The sequence below is a fragment of the Labeo rohita genome, chromosome 8, assembly GCF_022985175.1.
Source record: "Labeo rohita strain BAU-BD-2019 chromosome 8, IGBB_LRoh.1.0, whole genome shotgun sequence".
NCBI classification, from domain to species: Eukaryota; Metazoa; Chordata; class Actinopteri; order Cypriniformes; family Cyprinidae; genus Labeo; species Labeo rohita.
In genome coordinates this window covers 15858688-15882869 of record NC_066876.1, presented here as the reverse complement: position 1 = coordinate 15882869, position 24182 = coordinate 15858688, and the positions used below count along the sequence as shown (strand labels likewise).

Below are 24182 nucleotides of genomic sequence, written 5' to 3'. Positions count from 1 at the left end.
AAAGGAAATAGGGGTTAAATAGTAAAATTCCAATTAAAAAATACACATATGGCAATAACACAGCCAAAATGATAAAAACAAAACAAAACTGAAAAGGACAAAAATGTCCAAAAGTTTGCACAAGGGTTAAAAAAATAAATAAATAACTAAACAACTCACACAAAATAAGACCTAAAATGGCATGAAAACATGATCTGTGGAAGTTTTTAGTCAGCTTGGTGAAATTTAGAGTAAATTGCTCGTCTGTGTTTACCGTGCTTTGATGACTGATAATCCGAAAAATGCAAAAGGTTAGCTATTAAAAAGAATAGCTAAACATAAGTTCACAGATAAAATATATTGCTTACTTTTGAAATTAATGTAAACCTGATAATTTGATGAGATTCATAATTGATTTTATTAAATCAATTGATTACATTGTTAATGTAAAAATATCAAATATTTTTTCCAAATCTCACAAAATTAAGTCGTTTTTCTATACACTAGACTAGGCTGTATTTTATAATGAGTGTCGTGTCCTATAGAGCTCATTTGATTCGCCTTTACAGAAGCAAAAGAGTTAAAAGTCACGTGGTGAGACCGGGGCAATATTGTCACTCCGGCCCATAAGAGAAAAAAAAAACGGTGCATTTGAGGAAAGAGAACAAAGAAATCATTGCATATAAATAAGTGCAGCCTCAGCGGCAGCAGTCGTCCACAGGCATCGTGCGCGTTTGCACCACAACCTTCTCAGGCACTTCCACTTCCAGCAGCGGAGCTCGAGGATACAGGAGGAGGATGCGGGTCTCTGGGCTTCTGTCAGGCGCTTTTGCTCTGCATGTGCTCCTGACCGTGAGATGCATGCCTTTGCATGGGGGACGAGGACTCACGAAGCACAAACAGCCTCCGGTGAGTTTATTAATGCACACATTTGTTGCATTATTCCATTCTAGCTCTTGAAGCCGGTAGGCTGTTGTTTAGTAAGTGGTTATTTTACATTTAACTGCTCTAGAGTTGTAACTTGCCACAAAAGTTTGAAGTTTTATTTTTACTTTAAAATTTTTAATAAAATGAATTTTATTTTACTTTCATGCACATACAAATTGATCAGCATGAACAAACCAAAATGTGATGAGTTTTGGCTTGTTATAGGCTAAGTATTGGCACCAAATTGTAAAACAGCCTCTGAAGCTACAATTACGAGCCAGAACCTGTCAGTTTCATCTGGGTTTGTTCACTTGTTATGATTCAAGTTGAGTAAATGATGCTTATGAGAGCAAATTTATCTCTTTTGTAACTGTTTAAATGCTCTTGATAAAAACATTTTAATTTTCAATTTAAAATATACTCACAGACTTACTATTTTCTTTATGGTTTTCTGTTTATGCCCTATGTTTGAAGTGTTTGTTTGATTATCAAAATACCCTATCCAACCTGTCATTGCATTTTAAAACTGAAGAATGGATTTTAGTGTTGTGTATATTATGACTCAGGTGTAAAACTTATAATGTTAATGTTGCCAGTTTGTTCTCTTAGCGATGACGAAAACAGCGAGGGATTGTGCAGGCATGGGCAAGTTTGTCTTTTTTATGCCATCTGGAGGGACAACATACACTCCCTCTCTCTCACACACAAACACTGATGCATAGCCTACTGTAGAGAGAATTTAGGGAATGTGTTAGTCTGCTCACAGAAACCGTGCTGTCCTTTTTCCTGTTATGATTATTATTTTACCCCCTTGCTCCCTAGCACATCTGCTGCTAAAAAGAGAATAGATTATGCATTTTTTCAACGGTGACTTTCAAAATGCTTTTTTTGTATTATTATTATTTTCACATCCCACTTTCATTCTCACAACATTTGACCCAGTCACCGGGAGTAAAACATTGGCAAGGAGGAGGCTCTCGCTCAGCTCAATTATATAGTTTATTTGAGGTTATATATGCAGTTTAATATTTACTCCACTTGAGTCATGTATTTTTCAATTAACTTTATGTAAGGTTGAATGCTTAAGCATGTGAATCATAAAAAAAATGTATGAAAATTGTCATGTATACAATGGTTAAGCATTATTTGCTAGTTTATTGTATTATTGGAGCCATAAGATACTGGTAGAAAACATCAAAATGGCAGGGAAAAATTGGGTTAATACACTAAGAACAGTTGTATTGGGTCTGTAGGTGCTTATGTAAAATTGTTTTCATTTTTTGCTTGATAAATTTGGTGTAAGGTTTATAAATTTGAGTTTTAGTAAAACTTCAGTAAGAAAAATCCAAAGCTATATATAATCAAATTAAGCAAATGTAAGTGCTTAAGACACTAACAGAAAAATAACTAATGCTTATCTGTTTAATAATCATAAGATGTTATCTTTGAAGTCACTGCACTCAACTTAACTTAAGATCTCAGAGGAGATTGTAGGCTATAATTTTATTCCTTTTAATACATACTTTTTTATTATGAGAAAAACAGTGGGAATTTAAATGACTTTCGCTATATATATTTCGTATGCCAAAACCATCAGATTCATTCATACAGAATAGCAAAGCGGATTCATAATTACCCTAACAAACTGCAAGAGGGCCAAAAGTTTCATATTGTAGCTTTAAAATGGGATGTTTCTGTAAACAACCTCTGAAGTATAAGTGAATTTATCTGCAACCCAAACAGTGTTTCCATCACAGACAGCATTGTGTTTTAGAGCCTAGTAGTTAAAGGTTATTGGGTCAAGTGATTCACTCACCTTAACTAGTTTATTAAATGGCCCTGCTATCAATTTGACAGGGTCATTCAAGGAAAGCGTAATCAGTTTCATGACTTCCTGGATGTGTCAGAGCAGGAATATGTGTGTGGGGGAGAGGGAAAAAATAGGTTTATGCGAATAAGCCAGGTGCCAAAGTCCTTTGAGCAGTGATCCAAACTTGAAACATTTACTACTGCTGGTACATAGAGGACTTGAGCTGCTGGGGATATAGTTTAACATGAGTACTGATGCATATCTGGGAGCTTATCACTGGAAGCTTACTTGGAAGTCTCCATTAGTCCTGCACGGGACCACTCATCACTCCCAAGTCAGCTGCAGATTCTAGAGGATTTACCTGTGAATATTTGTTCAAATGGTAATCCTTTAAATCTCATTTATCTTGTCATGAAGAGTTGTGATATGTTGCTATAAGCTTTTCTTTTTTCTCTCCATGTCTGATGTCTGTAAACCAGATTGGACAGTGACCCAGATCTTTGATCCTGCACTCTATCCATCCAATATGCTTTTTTAGAGTCAAAAGACTCATTGAAACACTTTTGATAAATGTGGAAAGAGGAGGCGTCGACACCTAGCATGCTAAATTAAACAATATTCCATGCATGCATGATTCTTCTACATTAAGTACTTATCATTTCATGGAGACCCTTACTCAGTCCTAAAACAGTCTTGCTTTATGAGTTCTAATTTTATATGTTTGTTTCTTAAAAGTGATATATGTAATTTTTGAGATACTAATCAACTGAAAAAAAGACAATGATTGTTTCCAAACAGGTGTTCAGTACAAGTTAAACTCAATTAACAACATTTGTAACAAAGGTGATTACCTGAAAATATATATATTCAACTTGTTCCTTGTTTTCTTTATAAAAAGCAAGGTTACAATGAGGGACTGAAATGCTGAAAGCTGAAATGTGAAGCATAAAGGGCACCTATTATGCCCCTTTTTATGAGATGAAATATAAGTCTCAGGTGTCCCCAGACAACTTTCTGTGAAGTTTCAGCTCAAAATACCCCACAAATCATTTATTATATAATTCTGAAAATGCCATTTTTGAGTGGAAGCAGAAACACACAGTTTCCGTGCATGTCTCTTTAAATGCAAATTTCCAGAATAGCCCTGTCCCTTTACAGCCTGTACCTCAGATATTCTGTCAAAAAACATCTGTTTGTTTTTGATTATCATGCTGAGATCATGCATTTTAAAGCCATATCAGTTTAAAGGTCTGGTATATGTTTTTCTGAGCACACGAAGCACACACACAGAAAGCAGCTGCCACACGGCATGTGAGTACTAAACTAACTTCTCTTTTATGTCTTATTGTGCTTAAACTGTCAAATACACCTAGTTACAAAAACACAGTCAGTTATGTCTGTGAAGGTAAACAGCTGGAAAAGAAATTGCATGTTTATATTACATCTGTGTATTAAGTGAAAAGCAGTGTAATATACAGTACCTATACTGCTATCTACCCTGTTAATATATGACCCAACCAATTCTCCAAATGGCTTGTTCTTAAACACTGCTCATGATTTATGGGGATTAAAAAAAATGAGCAGGTGGATTTTTACAATTATAGGGTGGTTGTGTACACACACTGCCAACATACATTTATATTCAAACATGATATAAAAGTGAATTTTGCATAATAACTGCTCTTAAAAATTGTGTAGTTACATTATTTTTTTCTTTTAAAAAATCTAACGGGCATATCAGGGTTTATGTTTGCCCTGAACTAAATTTGAAAAATTAGTTATAGATTTACATAGTAAAGGTTAGTCAGTGATTTTTTTGAATGAAAACACACATGTAGTTTATATATTGTAACTATACTATTAAAACAGTGGCTGCATCTGAATATGCATACTTCCCTACTGTGTAGTATATGAAAAACAATGTGAAAAGAGTAGTGTCCAGATTTATAGTATTCATAAAACAGTAGGTAAAGTACCCAGATGACCTACCTCTCCCAGCAAAGTACCTGCACAGGCAGTATGTGATTTTGAATGCAGCCAGTGATTATTTTGTATTGGCCCCATTCACTTCCACCCTAGGTGCTTTATTGTAACCTTATTTTTTGCCTTTTTTTTTAAAGAAAATTAGGAAAATGTAGAAATACATTTTTGTCGTAATCAATACTGTGCGACAGTTGCTGCCAGTTGAGCATAACGTATTGAATAGCACATTGAACTCAGAATATTCCTTAAAGAGGTCGTCGGATGCCCATTTTCCACAAGTTGATATGATTCTTTAGGGTCTTAATGAAAAGTGTATAGTATACTTTGGTTAAACATTCTCAATGGTAGTGTAAAACAACACCATTTTTACCTTGCCAAAATCAGCTCGGCAAAAAATCATTCTGTTCTGGTCCAGGTTGCTTTAAATGTTAATAAGATCTGCTTGCCCCGCCCCTCTCTTCTCTCTGTGGAGTGATGAGCCTGTTTACTTTAGCAGCATTTAGCTGCGTCTAGGTGCTAAACGTGCTAACTACCACGTTATTAGGAAAGGCGAGTAGCGGGCTTTGTCAGTGTGACGCAACAACGACAGGCATCTGAGAATGGCTCGATTTGAAAAAGGGGATATTATTTTTACAGATTAATTAAAAATGGATTTTTATCATTATAGGGTAGATGTGTACATACACTGCCAACACACATTAATGTTCAAACAACATAAAAAAGTGAACTTTGCATTCGATGACCCCTTTAAAGTAAAAATAAAAATGTATGTTTATGTTTAACTGGTTTATTTACGATTAAGTTATGTACTGGCATATGGAACAGGTGAAAGTTTTCTACAATTTAAATCATGTTTTGCTTCTAAAAGGTCCTTGTACTCTCAGCTGAGTTTGTTGAAAGCAGCAATAAAAATCCTAACAATTCATCTGTTATGCAACACAAGTACCTGACATTTTTTTTGCAACAAAATGGTCCCATATTCACACAGTATCACTCTTGCATAACAAAAGCCCCTGTTTCTGAACAGTTCAGATATCATTAGCCTGAACCCAGTGAATCTTGATCTGTACACCAGTTCTTTAGAATGGCACATAGGGGCAAACACGGCTCTCAGATGCACCATGCCAGGACTTCTTATCAGGATTTCCTCTGTGGGAGCTGAAAGCATGTGTTAACACGAGAGAGAGAGGGGGGAGGGTTGGGGGGTGGACGTGGGAGCTTTAGACCGGGACAGGCAGTGTTGTATGGGAGTGCGGCTCAAGCACAGACCCAACTGGGGAATTTAACTACACATGAAAGGAGACAGCAGCATTTATAACTTGGCTTTGTCTGGGGGCTTATCTGAAACATAAATTATGTCAAACTACAGGCAAAACGCTGACTCAAAATATTTCCAGCATTAAAAATGAATCAGAAAGCATTGTTGGCTAGCTTTCAAACTCACTGAGACCAGTTTTCCTCTCCCTGTCTGATGTCTGTGAACCTATTAAGCACTGACCCAGAATTTTGATCCCACTCTAAAAAGGTATTTTCAATAGCTTTAGGGTCAGACAGTTCATTTAAACAGTGCTGATAAAAGTGGACAGATACATTCTCACACTTTTAGATTTTAAAATTCACTCTGATCTTACGTCCAGAAAAAAAACCCATAGCATTCCTTTCCACATCATGCCATTACCTCTAGGCTTTTTATCAGTACATACGGCAGCCTTGATTTCTTTTTTGTTTAAGTGCAATTTTGTTGCTTTAATCTCCACAGACTTTTAATGAAATAAACTGCTTAAACTTTGGGCACTGAGTTTTGGCAGGACATCAAGCCACCTTGGGCAATGCTTTCTCTATAGATTATTACACACACACACACAAATATGAAAGCGACCTATTGTGTTGACTTCATTCCCCCTTGCATAATATAGCCAAATGTGTCCTAACTTGCCCTCCATTTTTGAGAAGTGGGTCAAATATACGCTTTGAACTGGAGTTCTTAAAACTTGCATTGCATGAACAATGCAGAGAACACCTAATCTTTGTGTGTGCCAGACGTGGAATGTGTGTGTTGTTCCAGGGTAATGGCAGATCTCGCTCACGCATAGGTCAGAAGTCACAATGGAGTTGGATGTTATAATGACATAAACAACTGAGAAAAGAAATTTAATCAAGTATCCGGTTTGAACATTTTGTATCCAGACATGAGATTAGATTGAGCTGTACGGTGTAAGTGTATATATTGATGTTTCATGAGCTGTATGAGGATTTTATTCCTTTTTAAGAACATGCTTTGACTGTGTCACTGCTTATTAATATTTTAAACACTAGTTCAAAGTAACGTGGTGCACTGACAAGCAGAAACATGCAGGGAAAAATAACATAAAAGAGGAAATGATGCCTTCTAGGTCAATATGTCTCAAACAAAATCAGGTAATTTTGAGTTCAGGTGAATCAACGATCTTTCAAATCTTTCTTTCTTCAGCCATAATGAAATTATGTTTTTTGAAGGGAAACATTTCAGGATTTTCCCCCATATAATGGACTGGTGTGGTGCCCCGATTTTGAACTTCCGAAAGGCAGTTAAAATGCGGCTTCAAACGATCCCAAATGTGGTTGTAAACGATCCCAGCCGAAGAAGAAGGGTCTTATCTAGCGAAACGATCAGTTATTTTCAAAAAATAATAACATTTATATAATTTTTAATGTCAAATGCTCGTCTTGTCTCACTCTGCCTGAAATGTTTTTGTTCCGGTTCATGACAGTTAGGGTATGTCAAAAATTTCTCCCTCAACTTCAAAATCATCCTATATCGCTGTTTTACCTTTTTTGTTGAGGGTGTTTGATCTTCTTTGCATATTCACTTTGCAAAGACTGGGTTGGTACTTCTGCAGTGATGTAGGATGATTTTGAAATGATTTTTGAAGTTGAGGAAGAAAATATGATTGGAGTTTCGACATACCCTAACTGTCTTGAGCCAAATACACAGAGTTCAGGGAGAGCAAGACAAGACGAGCATTTGAGATTAATAAATATTTAAATTGTATTTTTAAAATGAAAATAACCGATCATTTCGCTAGATAAGACCCTTTTTCCTTGGCTGAGATCGTTTACACCCGCATCTGGGATCGTTTGAAGCCACATTTAAACTGCATTTTGGAAGTTCAAAATTGGGGCACCACAGCAGTCCATTATACGGAGAAAAAGCCTATAAAATTATAAACTTATCAAGATTTTTACATCAAAAAACATAATTTAGAAGTAATAGGTTATTTTCTATTCTGTATTCTGATCGATATATCGTCATTTTTATGAATTCATTATTTTCTCTTGTGGACTAAACGTCAGTACTAAATAATAAATAACATGCGTTTTGTATGATCCCTCTTATTTTGGTAAAATAACTAACATTTTGCAGAACTGTATGAACATAATATACTGTAACCTGAAACATAATGCTAAAGTCATTAAATTTTGTTAAAAATTGTATAAATGTTTTTCAAAACCATAAGACACCAACATATATACAAAGTGTTTTAAACTAGATGTTTCCTTTTCTTTATCTATATATATATTTAATGAACCTGAACTGTCGACGTGCACATTCGAAATCAGCACGCTGGTAGAAAGTCTCGCTCAGAGACCAGGGCACATTCCATAGTTCCTGCTGAGCATTGTGTCCAATATAGCAGCTCTGCCTCACGCATGAGGAGTCACCACTGTGCCGCCATCCCTGGGAGAGAGACACAGGGTCACTGAGGGGAAAATGTTTAGCCTGGTTGTCGTTTCTTTGCAAAAGTCCTAAACATTTTATAATATGTTGTAAACCAGTTAAGAAAAAAACAAGGGCACCTTATCAGAAGTGTTTATCATTTTACTCCAAAGAAAGACATAAAGATAACATACAAATTTAAAAGCTCAGTGTACATATTTAGCTTTTTGACGTAAATGTTGGTGTCACATAGACATTTTTTCTGTAAGTGGGTAAAAGGTGAGCACTGTAAATGAAAGCCGAAACATCCTGAAGTTTAAAGCATCTATAAATGCTCAGAATTCTGCCTGAAAGCACCACAGTCTTGCCCGTGGCATTTTTCTCTGTCTTTATCGCCCATGTTAATGAACAGCCATTTCCTCCAAAGAATGTTTAGGGACACTAAGCAGTCCATCCCTAATCATATCCCACAGTAAGTAAACAGCATCAATTAAGGAAGACCATGATTTTGCTTTCTGTATCAGATTAGAGCAGCTTGGCTTGTTTGTTATTTAATGTTATTTAATGTGCATGATGTTTATTATCATAAAATGTGTTCAGTATGAACCCAAATGGGGTCAGTAGGGTTTTTTTTTAAATCTGATGTCAGTTTATCATATTTTAGGCAAATAGACTTTAATTAAATAAATATACAGTACAATACTCTTCACATTTTTGAGGTTGTTTAGGATTGTTTTTGAAAGATGTTTCTCATGATCACCAAGGCGGCATTTACTTGGTGCATAAATACAGTAAAACCATAATATTGTGAATATTATTACTGTTTAAACAAGTGTTTTCTATTTTAATGTGTTTTAAATTGTAATTTATTTCTCTGATGGTAAAACTGAATTTTGATCAGCCATTATTCCAGTATTCAGTGTCACATGATCCTTCAGAAATCATTCTAATATGCTGATTTGCTGCTCGAGAAAGATTTCTTACTGTTATTATCAGTATTCCCATGCCACAATAAAGTTTCAAAATGGTTCACAACATGGAACAGAGATGAAGGTTTTGATGAAAGAATTTCTTTTAAATGGTTTTCAATAGAGAAAATTCCTTAAGCAAGTTAGTGTCAGTTGTTGCCATTTATTTCATGCATGTCTTCTGTCTTTCCGTTGCAGGGCTTGCCACAAATTCCTCATGCCCTGTCTGAAAAGAGGAGAGACAGGGTCCCCCACCCTCAGGACACTTTCAAACCTCAAGCGTGGCCAAAGGATGAGCCACAGCTCAACACCCAACTCAGGAACAGCTCCGGGGCTGCAGGTCCACTGCGCTGTGGCGTCCCAGACTATCCCGGCCAGAGAGAGGTGCATCTCAGCAGGCACCCCCGACAGAAACGCTTTGTGATTTTTGGAGGACGCTGGCCAAAAACGGACCTCACTTACAAGTAAGGTGTATGAGGAAAACAAGATTAGATTATAATTATAAGTTCCATTAAAGAAGGTCGATTCCATTAAACATAATTTCAGGCTAATTTCAAATTTGTATTCTACTGTAACAATATGAAAAAAGACAACATATGCTTTGCATCTGTGGTCTGCTCTCCCGATTGAATTTACAATATATCATAATCGCAATTATTCTCATTAATAATTGACTAGAATCTCCCCAAATTCTCATGTGTTTCTCCAGGTTTGATTTCACTTTTCTTTTCTAATTCCTATTAGCAGTATATGGTTCTAAAATGGGTAAATATTTTTTATCCACCTTATTTTTCAGGATGGAAGTACGCCGTTTTCTGTGAATGTGCAAGACTTCTGGTTCATTAGCCACTCTAGGGAAATAGTGAGAAGAATAACAAAGACCAGTAAACAATAAAACTGTTTGCACTACAAACCAGTGTGTTCATAATTGAGACAATACAATAAAATAATATGGTAAGACACCAGTTTGCAATATCAAGCAGCAAAACAAACAGTTTTGTGCAGCTAAAAATAGCTGGAAGCAGACGAGACCGGAAGCCACACCCATAAAATTTACAAATGGCCGCTTACAGGAAAAATAAGGTCGATTGTCTGTCATAATGATGGAAATTGACGTTAAAGGAACATTTTTGATTAAAGCAATGTATGTTTCATAATATAGACATATATTACTGCAGTGATATTTAACAATATATAATATTTCTGCGTAATTAATCAAGTTTTTAGGGTTGTTAATGGTATGTTGAAAGTAATAATAATAATTTAGCTAATAATAGTGGAATTATATACAATAAAAAATTCTAGCACTGTTACAAATTGCTTTTATTCCTGTGTATGCTAAATACTAAAGTGTAAAAGTAAAATAATAATAATAAGAAGAATATTTTTATATATATATTTATTATTATTATTTAAAATATGTGACCCTGGACCACAAAACTAGTTATTTTAAATTGAGATTTATACATCATCTGAAAGATGAATGAATAAGCTTTCCATTGATGTATTTGTTATGATAGGACAATATTTGGCTGAGGAACAACTATTTGGAATCTGAGGGTGCCAAAAAAAATCTAAATATTGAAAAAAATCACATTTAAAGTTGTTCTTAGCAACTAATCAAAAATTACGTTTTGATATATTTATGGTAGGAAATTTACAATGTATCTTAATGAAACATGATCTTTACTTAATATCCTAATGATTTTTGGCATAAAAGAAACATTGATAATTTTTTTACACACAGTGTATTTTTGGCTATTGCTACAAATATACCGTTACTACTTAGGACTGTTTTTGTGGTCCAGGGTCACATACAAAAATGATTTTTATTATTATTAATATCACCCTATTATGCTGGGGTTGGCCAACAAATGAGTTTTTAACACCATTTTTCATTTGCAATCAAGCATATTTTAGATTTTTTTTTCTCTGAATCTTTTCAGTGCCACAGGGCCTGTCTGTTTTCATCGTAACAAAAGGGTCGTTTTTGCCCTTATTCAATATTTGAATGAACAATAATGTTTGTGTGCTGATAGCACTTTCTATCTCTGTACTGATCGTACAGCAGGCAGTTTATGTGGAGGAATGCAGGGGCATTATAATCAGACCTATGAGGGAGAAAAGGGCCATCTCTGAGAGAGTAGTAATCAGCCACATTTGTACGGGAATCTATTCACAGGCAGCACAGTGTGGACGCATCCGGTTGAAGATGTAAGATACACACTTGTCTTTCAGTGGTCTTGTTACTCTCCATTGTTCTTTGTGTAATTTTGCATGACCGAATAGTACAGAGGCATGCATTGTAGATTAGAGCGGGGCATTTTAAGTTAAGATGTTTTTTTTTTGTTTTTTTTTAAGGAAAGTGTGTGCGTTTATCTATGTATATAGTGTATGATTCTGAGAATCTCTGTAATGTGAAAACCCAGCTAACAGAAAAGTTTGGCTAACGTTCTGTTACAGGGAGTGAGAGGCGAGAGGCGAGCGGATCCATACGCGAGCTTTTATTGATATTACGAGACAAAGACATGGTCGTACAGGCAGGGTCGAGACGGGAGCAGACAGGAATATCACAGGCAGTCGGAGAGAACAATCCAATAAACGAGAGCGATAGTCCAAAAGGCAGGCGGCTAGACAGTCAGAACGAGAAAACCAGGCGGGAAAGACAAAACACTGGGGACTAGGAACTCGGAACTAGAAACTAGGAAACGCTAACAATAGGAATACAACAATACAACAATCCGTGAAGTGCACTGGGGAGGACCGGGGTATTTATAGAACGCCTGACTGGTCAACGGGGGCTGACGTAATCAGAGCGGTGGAGGATGGGAGATGCAGTCCGAGATGCAAAGTAACAGTCAGAGTGTGTAGGTGAGGCGAGAGTGACATCTGGTGGTGAGTGGACAACGGGACACCGACCAGATTCGTGACACGTTCTCTATAGGTTCTCTCAAAGTTATCGAAAAACGTTCTAAACACGTTAGCATAAAAACTTTTTTTGCATTGTTAGTTGAACGTTTTAAAAACGTTAGTAACAATATGTCTTGACAAAATAATACAGAATTTGCATAGCAACATAATTTGTTTATCCAATGACACAAAGACAGATTCCAGTGGCAAAAAAACAGTTTAATTAAAATTAATATCTTACAATGTGCAAACTGTTTTTTTGATATTTGCAATAACAGTGAATGAGAAAATACACTAGAATGCAAAGTGTATCCCAACAATTTTTGGTTCACAGAACATTCCCAGATTTTTTATGGTTTGTTTTTGGTTAGCCAGTTTTCTTAACGTTCCCAAAAAAAATAACCAAACGGTAGCCAAAAACTAACATCAGGGAAACGTTCTTAAAACATTAATATAATGAGGAAAGGAATGTTCTAATAACATTTTAAATTACGTTCTTAGAACTTTAATCTAAGAACCTTCAGCAATAAAATTTTTTATAACTTACTGGAAACGTTCTAATAACATTTTAAATGACGTTCTTAGAACATTAAATATAACAAGAGACTAAAACATTCTAAAAACGTTTTAAATAACATCCTTAGAACCAAACAAGAATGTTAATACAAGGTCTAAAAAACTGGGCATTTTGAACTTTCTAAGAACCTTCAGCAATAACATTTTTATAACTTACTGGGAACATTAGGGAAACGTTTTTAGAACATTAATATAATGGGGAATGAAACGTTCTAATAACGTTTTAAGTTACATTTTTAGAACATTAATATAACAAGAGACTGAAACATTCTAAAAACGTTTTAAATAATGTTCCTAGAACCAAATAAGAATGTTAATACAAGGTCTAAAAAACTGGACATTTTGAACGTTCTAAGAACCTTCAGCAATAAATTTTTTAGAACTTACTGGAAAAGTTCTAATAACATTTTAAATGATGTTCTTAGAACAATAATATAACAAGAGACTAAAATATTCTAAAAACATTTAAATAGCATCTTTAGAACCAAACAAGAATGTTAATACAATGTCAAAAAACAACATTTTGAACGTTCTAAGAACCTTCAGCAATAACATTTTTATAACTTACTGGGAACGTTGGGGAAACGTTCTTAGAACATTAATATAACAAGAGACTGAAACATTCTAAAAACGTTTTAAATAACGTTCCTAGAACCAAACAAGAACATTACTACAACGTCTAAAAAACTGGACGTTCTGAAAACATTCAAAAAAGTTTTTATAACTTAATGGGAACGTTACAGGAAGATTTTATAACGTAAAACCGTTAGCTGGGAAGGATCCTTTTCACAAGGATACATGCATTACAAATAGTATCAAACATCCTAAGCTGGAGGGGCCGAATCCAGACACATTCCTTAACACAGACAGGTGTGTGGGCTCTCTGATAAAGCTTGGCTTCCTTTATTAAAATGTGCATTTCTAAATCATTTCTGATACAAGTAGAAACAGCTTAACTTGAGCTTGACTTGAGCTATGTGGATTAGTACTGCTGTTTAACACAAACATTTGAAGAATGCCTAATTAAGTGCTCACCTTTGTGTAAATGACTATAATAAACGGTTAATTATGCCCAAATTGTAACAGAAGATCCAGAACAGTCTGATACGTGTCTGAGGTTACATGATCCCTGCGGGGAGAGTTCTACTCCTGTCGGAGAACTGGGTCATAAAGCTATATATATAATACCACCAAAACCACAGTTTCGTTATGCTCATAAAACAGCCATTCAAAGCACATTATGAGATCATGTGACATGCTCACCAGACAGATGCCTATGGTGATGAATAACAAAGATGAATCGCTGGTGGTCTCTGATGTGGGTTTGTGTCGCTTGGTGGTCCAGGAGTGAAAGGCCGGTGGTCTGTAACACAATGTGTGTATGCAAACATGATCACGTGTGTTTTGTTGATAAACTCTGAGTATGACTGCCTCCATGTGTGTACAGAATCCAGAGCTTCCCGTGGCAGATGAGTAAGGACAAAGTGAGGCAGGTTTTTCAGGAAGCTCTCAAGATTTGGAGTGATGTCACTCCCCTCACCTTTACTGAGGTTGTCAACGAAGAGGCCGACATAATCATTGACTTCAAAAGGTAATGTTTCAAGATGTCTACACTATTAAAAAAATAACGGTTCTTTATTGGCATCGATGGTTCCACAAAGAATCTTTACCATCCACGGAATCTTTTCACTCCACAAAAGGTTCTTTAGATTATTAAAATGTTCTTCACACTAAGAAAAAATGGTTCTTTTAAGAACTGTTCCCTGAAAGGTTCTTTGGGGAACCAAAACGGGTTCTTCTATGGCATTGCTGTGAAAACCCACTTTTGAAATTTTTATTTTTAAGAGTGTAGGTGTAATAGTAAAAGATGTGGGATTTTGCTAAGCAGTGTAATTATGTGCTTTTGGTCTCTGGCTCCTGTTCATCTTCCTAAGCAACTGATATGACAGTAGTCTGGTAAATTTCAACATGACCATGCAAAATTATATTCTCAGTGACAGTTGTTTCTGAAATACCCTCTTTACAGGTGTACTTGTCATCCTTGATTAATTTGTCCTGCAAACAAGTGTCCAATAATACAAGGGTTACAAGATAAAGTGAGTACTAGTATTCAGTACTGATAGTATTGTACAACACAGTATAGTAAAGTACAATACAACCTAGTAAAAAACAGTACAATATAGTATAATATTTACTACAGTTCTGAAGTTTGGGGTGGGTATGATTTTTTGATGCTCACCAAGGCTGCAGTTATTTAAAATACAAATACAGTAATGTTGTGAAATATTATTACAGTTTATAGTAACTGTTTTCTGTTTTGATATATATTTAACATTTAAAATTAAATTTATTCCTGTGAATTTAGTCTTCAGTGTCACATGATCCTTTGGAAATCATTCTAATATGCTGATTTGGTGCTCAAGAAACATTTACATTATCGATGCTGAAAACAGTTGTGCTGCTTAATATTTTTGTGGAAAATGTGATAGATTTTTTCAGGATTCTTTGACGAATATAAAGAACGGCGTTTGTTTGAAACAGAGATCTTTTGTTAAATTGCAAATTTATTTACTATATCACTTTGGATTAGTATTAATTTAAAAAGAGTCTACATAATTGAACAGAAATCATTTTATTTTAATTACATATTTTCGTATTTATGTCTTTTGGTATAAAACTAAATAATAAGTGAACAAATTTAAAATGCAGTTGAAGTCAAAAGTTTACATACACCTTGCAGAATCTGCAAAATGTTCATTATTTTACCAAAATAAGAGGAATCATACAAATGCATGTTATTTTTTATTTAGTACTAACCCAAATAAGATATTTCAATAAGATATATATCTTTAATAAGATAATTATATATAAGACGTTTACATATAGTCCACAAGAATAATTGTTGAATTTATAAAAATGATCCCGTTCAAAAGTTTACATACTCTTGTTTCTTAATACTGTGTTGTTAAATGAATGATCCACAGCTGTGTTTTTGTTTGTTTGTTTGTTTGTTTGTAGTAATAGTTGTTCATGAGTTCCTTGTTTATCCTGAACATTGAACTGCTGGCTGGAAAGGGTTTAAATACACAAAAATGCTGAAAAACCAAAGAATTTGTGGAACCTGAATGATTTTTCTGAAGAACAGTGGGCAGTTTAACTGTTCAGGACAAACAATGGACTCATGAAAAACTATCACAGCTGTGGATCATTCAGGTAACACCACAATATTAGGAATCAAGTGTATGTAAACTTTTCAGTGGGGTCATTTTTATAAATTTAACAATTATTTTCTCTTGTGGACTATATGTAAAGTCTTTTATGTGAAATATCTTATTCAGCTCAGTACTAAATAAAAAATAACCTGTTTTGTATAATCCCTCTTATTTTGGTAAAATAATTAACATTTTGCAGATTCTGCAAAATTTGTCAACTTTTTTTTTTTATGCAATAGTCCTACTGTAATACAAAGATCCCAGATAGCACACGTACGTTTGCAAGATATCTGTTAAAGATCACTTAATCTGAAAAACATCTGTGCAAACATCTGATAAACATCTTTAAGATGTCAGGATACATTCTAAATCATAAACATCTTAAAGATGGAAAGACAGGAAAAGTCCTAAAGACATATTGCTGATGACCAAACACTCCAGATTTATGTGTGCATCAGGGATATTATATAGTTTGTATATATTGTATATATGTCTATGTTTCCCATATCAGTTCCTGGCACGGTGATGATTTGCCCTTTGATGGCCCTGGTGGGATCCTGGCTCATGCTTTTTTCCCAAGGACACATCGGGAGGGAGAAATTCATTTTGACTATCAGGAGTTCTGGACTTTGGGCAATGAACTTGGTAAGCTGTAAAGAAAGAACAGTCATCTTACTGCTTCACTGCCTGCCACTCACTTGGAAAGTTTGGATACACCTCTGGTGCGTTTTAAGGATTTTTTTTTGCATATCTGTCTCCAATCTTAAACCCGGTTCACATCCATTTGGGATTAACCGATTAAAGCGATTCATATCTGTTTTTTAACATACCAATGCATGCCATCATATAAAGTGTATGTTATTCTGTAAGGGTGCTTAATGCACCTTTTGAGTTCACGGTGAGATGTCATCACTGAGACAAGCAGGAGGCAAGATGTCTGGCTTTCTGTGCTTTCGTTTCACACTGACAGCTACTCTCAGCTGTTGCATAAGAAAGTCTCCCGGCATCGCGCTGGCGCTTACATGAACAAACAAAACAGAACAAACAAAACGTCAGTGATTCCTTAAGATCAGATATAAAATCAAATCAGATTTCTATGAAAAAAGACTAATTTTATATGTCATCCTACAGGAACTGATCTTCTTCAGGTGGCAGCACATGAGTTTGGTCATGTTCTGGGTCTGCAGCATTCTTTGGAGCCTGGAGCCATGATGTCCCCATTTTACAGCTTCTCTTATCCTCTCCAGCTCAGTGAGGATGACAAGAAAGGGATTCAATACCTCTACGGCTCCAGGCCACAAGCCCCGATCCAAGTCCCTATAGAAACCAATGAGATTATCACCAGTGCAGTGAGTCCCTAAACATTTAAAAGAATACCTGTATAATATATATTACATATTTTAAATTCACTCCTGTTTTCCTATCTCCTCTCGCTGTCACTGTTTGTAGCCTGACGCTTGTCACACAGACTTCGATGCTGTGTCTGTAATCCGTGGGGAATTGTTCTTCTTCAAGGCCAGCTATGCCTGGCGCATCAGGGACGGCCGTCTGCAGGCGGGATACCCTGCCCTGGCCTCTCGACACTGGAGGGGCATTCCAGAGAAAATAGGCGCCGCCTATGAAGACAAAAAGGGCAATATCTGGTTCTTTGAAGGTGGGTGAGTTCAGCATTGGTGGCTGACTGTGGTGATTTGTGGTTGAATGACAGGATCAGACAGGCCTGGCTATATACATATCTATTGTGATGGGTGGTGCGGTACTTCCCCTTGACCCAAATCTGAAGCGTCCTGCTTTGTGCCTCTAATGCAGGGCATGATAAAACATGAGAATGCAGACCACATCCTACTAACAACAGAAAAAAACATGTGTTGTGCAGTGCAGTACCCGGACAGTACTGCACACTTATAGGTGGTTATTGGTGGTTATTGTAGCTCAGATGGTGTTTGTGTATTTTACAGAATGAAATATAGCATTTCAAGATTGAAATACTTGAATTACTCTGCATTTAAAACAGGAACAGCATTGGTTCAGTAAGTCAAACATGTCGTATGTTGATGTAAATGTACTTTTTTTTACCGCTAGAGGGAGCACCTATAGTGATAATTTCTCAAGACAATTATATAGAGAAAAGGTGTGGATCCTTAAAGGATTAATTCACTCCAGAATAAAGTTTGCTGATAATTTACTCACCCTTATGTCATCCAAGAAGGTATTGTCTTTTTTTCAGTCGAAATGAAGGTTTTTGAGGAAAAGATTCCAGGATTTTTCTTCATATAGTGGACTTCAGTGGGGCTCAATGAGATTAAAATTGCACTTTCAAAGGACTCTACATGTTCCCAGCCGAGAAATAAGGATCTTATCTAGCGAAATGATTTGTCATTTACTAAAAAAAAATTAAATTTATTCATTACGTAGTAATGCTGGAAAGGTCACACGTGACATAGATGGAAATACTGACCCAGTGTTTACAAAGTGAATGCAGAAAAAAGTCAAACGCCCTTTACAAAATAAGGTAATAAAACAATGTCGGACAATTTAGAGGTTGGAGGAGAAAATTATTTCCTTTTTGAACCGGAATAAACAGATGAAGAACTAACCAGGCGTGACCTTTCCAGCATGATTATGTAGGCGCAGAGCTAGTGCAAGATGAGCATTGTGGTTAAAAAGAATATAATTTCTTTTTTTTTTTTAAAGGACAGATTCTTTTGCTAGACAAGACCCTTATTCCTTGGTTGGACTCACGTAGAGCCCTTTGAAGCTGCATTGAAACTGCAATTTGGACCTTCAACCCACTGATCCCTATAGAAGTCCACAAATTTGCAGATCAATAACAAGCTAGCATACAGTGCTAATAATGGACTATACCAAAATAATGTAATTATATTTACTCTTTACTCATATTTACTCTTTTCCTTATGTCCTCTCTTAGGTTCCAACTACTGGGTGTTTGATGCAGAGCACAAGATAAAAGGACCGGACCATCTGCAGAATATAGGCCTTCCTGTCACGCACATTCAGGCTGCACTGCGCTTAAAGGGGCACCACAGCCACCATACATACTTCTTCAAGTCAGGAAACTACTGGCGTTCGGATTCCCATGAGAACAGAGTGGACACAGCCCACTACCCACGCAGAATCCAGCAGGAATGGTGGGGCATCCCTAATGAGATTGATGCCGCCTTCCAGGATGCACACGGTACTTTTTAATACATATTAGTAATTGTTAATATTGACATGAAATAAATCAGGTTATGTAAGTTAAAGAATTAGTTCACCCCTGAATTAAAATTTCCTCATAGTTTACTCACCCCCATGTCATCCAAGATGTTCATGTCTTTTTTCTTCAGTCAAAAAGAAATGAAGGTTTTTGAGGAAAACATTCCAGGATTTTTCTCCATATAGAATTTAATAGGGATCAGTAGGCTGAAGGTCCAAATTGCGCAACGATCGGATATTTTCTAAAAAAAAAAATACAAATGTATATGCTTTTTAACCACAAATGCTCATCTTGCACTAGCTCTGCATTGCGCGTCTATGACTTCACGCATTACCATGTTGGAAAGGTCATAAGTCGTTAGTGCTTCGTCTGTATACTTCGGTTCAAAAAGATAGGGTAGGACATTTTCTCCCTGAACTTTCTACATTTTACCTTTTTTTGTAAAGGGCGTTTGACTATTTGTTTGGTTCGGTAAACACTGGGTTGGTACTTCCGCCTACAGCACGCATGACCTTTCCAACATGATTACTCAGTGCGTGAAGTTGAACTAGTGCTAGACAAGCATTTGTGGGCAAAAAGTATATAGAATTCTATTTTGTTAAGAAAATGACCAATCCTTTTGCTAGACAAGACCCTTACTCCTTGGCTGGGATTGTGTAGAGCCATGTTGAAGCTACATTGAAACTGCAGTTTGGACCTTCAACCCGTTGATCCCCATTAAAGTCCACTATATGGAGAAAAATCCTGGAATGTTTTCCTCAAAAACCTTAATTTTTTTCAAATGAGGTGAGTAAACCACCAGGAAATTTTCATTCTGGAGTGACCAAATCCTTTAAGAAAGTTCGTTGAATCTGCGTTTTTTAATGAATAATTGGAATAACTGATTCCATGGACCATTATAAGTCACTTGCTTCTTTTCTAAATGAATTGATTTTTAATTAATTGTTTGAATTAAAGGAGAAGTCCACTCCCAAAACTTGTCATCCAATTCATGTCTTTCTTTCTTCAGTTGTAAAGAAATTATGTTTTTTGAGGAAAACATTTCAGCATTTTTCTCCATATAATAGACTGCTGTGGTGCCCCAATTTTGAACTTCCAAAATGCAATTTAAATGCGGCTTCAAACGATCCCAAATGTAGTTGTAAATGACCCCAGCCAAAGAAGAAGGGTCTTATCTAGTGAAATGTTCGGTTATTTTCATAAATACTTTTTTATTTTCAAATGCTCGTCTTGCCTTTCTCTTCCTGAACTCTGTGTATTCTGGCTCAGGACACTTAGGGTATGTCGAAAAACTCCAATCGCATTTTCTCCCTCAACTTCAAAAATCATGTCAAAATCATCCTACATCGCTGCAGAAGTACTGACCCAGTCTTTGCAAAGTGAACATGCAAAGAAGATCAAACACCCTCAACAAAAAAGGTAAAACAGCGATATAAGATGATTTTGAAGTTGAGGGAGAATTTTTTTGTCAACAGTTTGGAACAAAAACAGTTTAGGTAGAGTGAGACAAGACAAACGTTTGACATTAAAAAGTACGTAAATTGTATTATTTTTATGAAAATAACCGATCATTACACTAGATAAGACCCTTCTTTCTCTGCTGGGATCGTTTACAACCACATTTGGGATCGTTTGAAGCCGCATTTAAACTGCATTTTGGAAGTTCAAAATCGGGGCACCATATCAGTCCATTATATGAAGAAAAATGCTAATATGTTGTCCTCAAAAAACAATTTCTTTACGACTGAAGAAAGAAAGACATGAACATCTTGGATGACAATGAGGTGAGTACATTATATGTGAATCTTTGTTTTGGAAGTGGACTTCTCCTTTAATGGTTCAGTGACTTATATTAAGAGATTTGTCTCCACCTACTGGCTGTTTTAGTCTATTATTTAAAGTAGATTTTCAGTAAAATGTTATATTTAAATATAAACATTTTTATTTTTAAAACATTACTTAAACATTATAGAATTAATTATGCAGTTGTATTTGCAGTGTGAATGCATTTCTGTCAGCCCTGCTGCATTGAACATTATATAAATACATCTAAATGCTTCTTCATATGCAGATATTGTGCTACCCCTGTAGTGCAAAGATGGATTTTGTTGATAATGATTTAATGTGATTCATAAACACCAATTTTTGTTGCATTATTCTGATGAAATATAAGAATTTGACATAAAAGGTGAATGATTAAAGCGACGGTTCACTGAAAAATGAAGCATTTTTATTAATTACTTCATGTTGTTGCAAACCAGTAAGACCTTCATTTGTCTTCAGAACACAAATTAAGATATTTTTGATGAAATCCGAGAGATTTCTGACCCTGCATAGACAGCAATGTAACTGACTCGCGCAAAGGCCCATAAAGATAGTAAGGACATTGTTAACATAGTCCAATATATAGTAAAATTAAAGTTGAACCACTAATGTCACATGGGCGATTTTAACAATGTCCTTACTAACTTTCTGGGCCTTGAACGTGCTGGTTGCTGTCCGTGCAGGGTCTAAAAGCTCTCGGATTTCATTAAAAATGTCTTTATTTGTGTTCTCAAGATAAACGAAAGTCTTATGGATTTGGAATGGCATAAGGGTGAATAATTAATGACAGAATTTAAATTTTTGGGTGAACTATCCCTTTAATGGAAAAGTCACAGCTGTGAACAGACCATTGCACAGAATATAAAGAATAAGAAAAACTTTGCTAATCATCTGGCCACAACTAACCTAGACCAGCCATGATACCAGCACACAAGACAAACTCGTCTAAAATATATTGTCTTAATTATCATTATCAACAAAATCCTCCCAAAATATAACGTTTGTCAATATGTGCATCTCAGAACAGTCTGTTTTTGGAATGCAGATCTATTTCTAACTGAAGCTGCACATGAGCATATGTGTCCTGCTGCATTATTTTAAGTCATTCTGACCCAGAAAGCACAGTTTATACAACATAGTAAATAGCTGAGACTTTTTAGTGGATCAAAGTGACTGAAAAATATGTAGTAGGTTCTCAAAGTCACTAATGAATAGCTTCCTTGACAAGATTCATGTTGATTTCCAGCCAAAATTAAGTTGTTTGATCTGTCACTGCTCTGCCGATTTTATTTGGTGAGTGTGACAGAACAGAAGAGGGCGACATTTCAGCAGAAATAATCAGTGACTGTTGTTTTGAGACAAGTTTGAGTTGTTTCGTTACACTTGTGCACAATCATGTTTCTGATTTATAATTACTTAGTATGAATGCAAAAGGTTTCCATTAAGTCATTTTCTCCCAAACTGTTGAATACTCCGCAGGCTTCGCCGTCTTCATCAGCCGTCAACAGTACTGGAAGTTTGACCCAGTTCAGCGTAAGGTTTTGGAAGGTTACCCTCGCTACGTCGGTCCAGACTTCTTTGGATGTAGCATGCCATAAACCCTCAGGAAACTTTTCTGTCTCTTACAACAAGTTTTCACACTCTGGTCTAAAGCATATAGTGTAAATTTCCTTACATTTTCATGATGAGGAACTGTATTATGCAATCTAATTTCTTGTTTCCCAGGCATTTCTCTTATCTTCACCTCAAAAATGTCTGATTGATCTAACTTCTTCTCAGGAAATCTTGCACATCTGAGCTTTATGAACCACGAGCAGCTATGTCTGTATTTGTTGTATTATCAAGCAACCACTGTGTAAAGAGACATAAATACCCTGTTGTTATGGTGCTAAACAAGGTGCTTAAACATTTGTCAGGGATCTTTGCAACAGTTGCAATGTCCATAACTCTCGAAGTTTTTATGATTTTCTGCAAGTTTTATTGTAACTTAAACTGTGCAGTTTGTATTGATTAACAAGAAAAGTTTGTATAGACATTAGGTCTCTCATTCAAAATGTTTTTTTTCTTTTGCATAGGGGAAGGATGTTTTTTAAACTCTTGACACATAATCATTTGTTTATGATATTGAGACTGTATTAACAGACAAACTAGCACTCTTCAGTGCAGGACACTGACAATGTTTAAAATCTTTTTTTTATATATATAATAATAATAATAATAATAATAATATACTACAATAGATCAGCTTGGCATATTTCTTCACATCCTCAGTGTACATTTTTTTTTATATATATATTCTCTAGTTTTTATAGTTCTTACACTATTTTCTTTGGCTTTTCATATTTACTATGTAAATACTTTTATAAAATGTGCGTTGTATTTTGGTACAATTAAAATATTCCCAGACAATCTACCTGTCCTAAATTTTGTCTGATCCACTCATTTATTCATTCATTTGCAGTAAGCACTGTTAAAACAAAACAAAAGAAAAAGAAAGAAAAATATGGAGAAAACTAAAGCTATGAGAAAAAAGTAATGGCCAAAGGTTCATGAGAAATACACCAGTCAAAAGTTTTTGAACTGTAAGATTTTAATGCTTTTATAAAAAAAAAAAAAAAAGCTCTTCTGCTCACTGAGCCTGCATTTATTTGATCTAAAGTACACCAAAAACAGTACAATTCTGAAATATTTTTAATATTTAAAATAACAGTTTTCCATTTAAATGTATTTTAAAATGTAATTTATTCCTGTGGTTTCAAAGCTGAATTTTTTGCATAATTACTCCAGTCACATGATTCTTCTGAAATCCTTAATACTCGGATTTGCTGCTCAAAAAACATTTGATGTTATTATTATGTTGAAAACAGCTGAGTGGAATTTTTTCCAGTTTCTTTGCCAAATAGAAAGTTCAGAAGAACATTTATCTGAAATAGAAATCTTTTGTAACATTATAAATGTCTTTATAATGACTTTTGATGAATTTGAAATCATCCTTGTTAAATACAACTATTAATTTCTATAATTTCCCCCCAATAAATAAATAAATACATAAATTAATTAAATTATACTGACTTAAAGC

General features: G+C 35.3%; 1 protein-coding gene across 1 annotated transcript; it reads left to right on the top strand.

The window, feature by feature from the left end:
* The first annotated feature begins 612 nt into the window (after positions 1 to 612).
* mmp11a (matrix metallopeptidase 11a) lies at positions 613 to 23471 on the top strand. Its single transcript, XM_051116540.1, has 8 exons — positions 613 to 888; positions 9563 to 9828; positions 14298 to 14441; positions 16574 to 16707; positions 17194 to 17411; positions 17512 to 17716; positions 18992 to 19258; positions 22583 to 23471. Exons 1-8 carry the CDS (start codon positions 778 to 780, stop codon positions 22699 to 22701), a joined length of 1464 nt encoding a protein of 487 aa, XP_050972497.1. The 5' UTR covers positions 613 to 777; the 3' UTR covers positions 22702 to 23471.
* The last annotated feature ends 711 nt before the right edge of the window (positions 23472 to 24182 follow it).

What these genes read in the sequence shown, in the direction of transcription:
- mmp11a (XM_051116540.1), top strand. Translation starts at nt 778, where the DNA reads ATGCGGGTCTCTGGGCTTCTGTCAGGCGCTTTTGCTCTGCATGTGCTC. An exon ending in AAAACGGACCTCACTTACAA is followed by an intron (nt 9,829 to 14,297) that starts GTAAGGTGTATG and finishes ATGTGTGTACAG; the next exon opens with AATCCAGAGCTTCCCGTGGC. An exon ending in CAATATCTGGTTCTTTGAAG is followed by an intron (nt 17,717 to 18,991) that starts GTGGGTGAGTTC and finishes GTCCTCTCTTAG; the next exon opens with GTTCCAACTACTGGGTGTTT.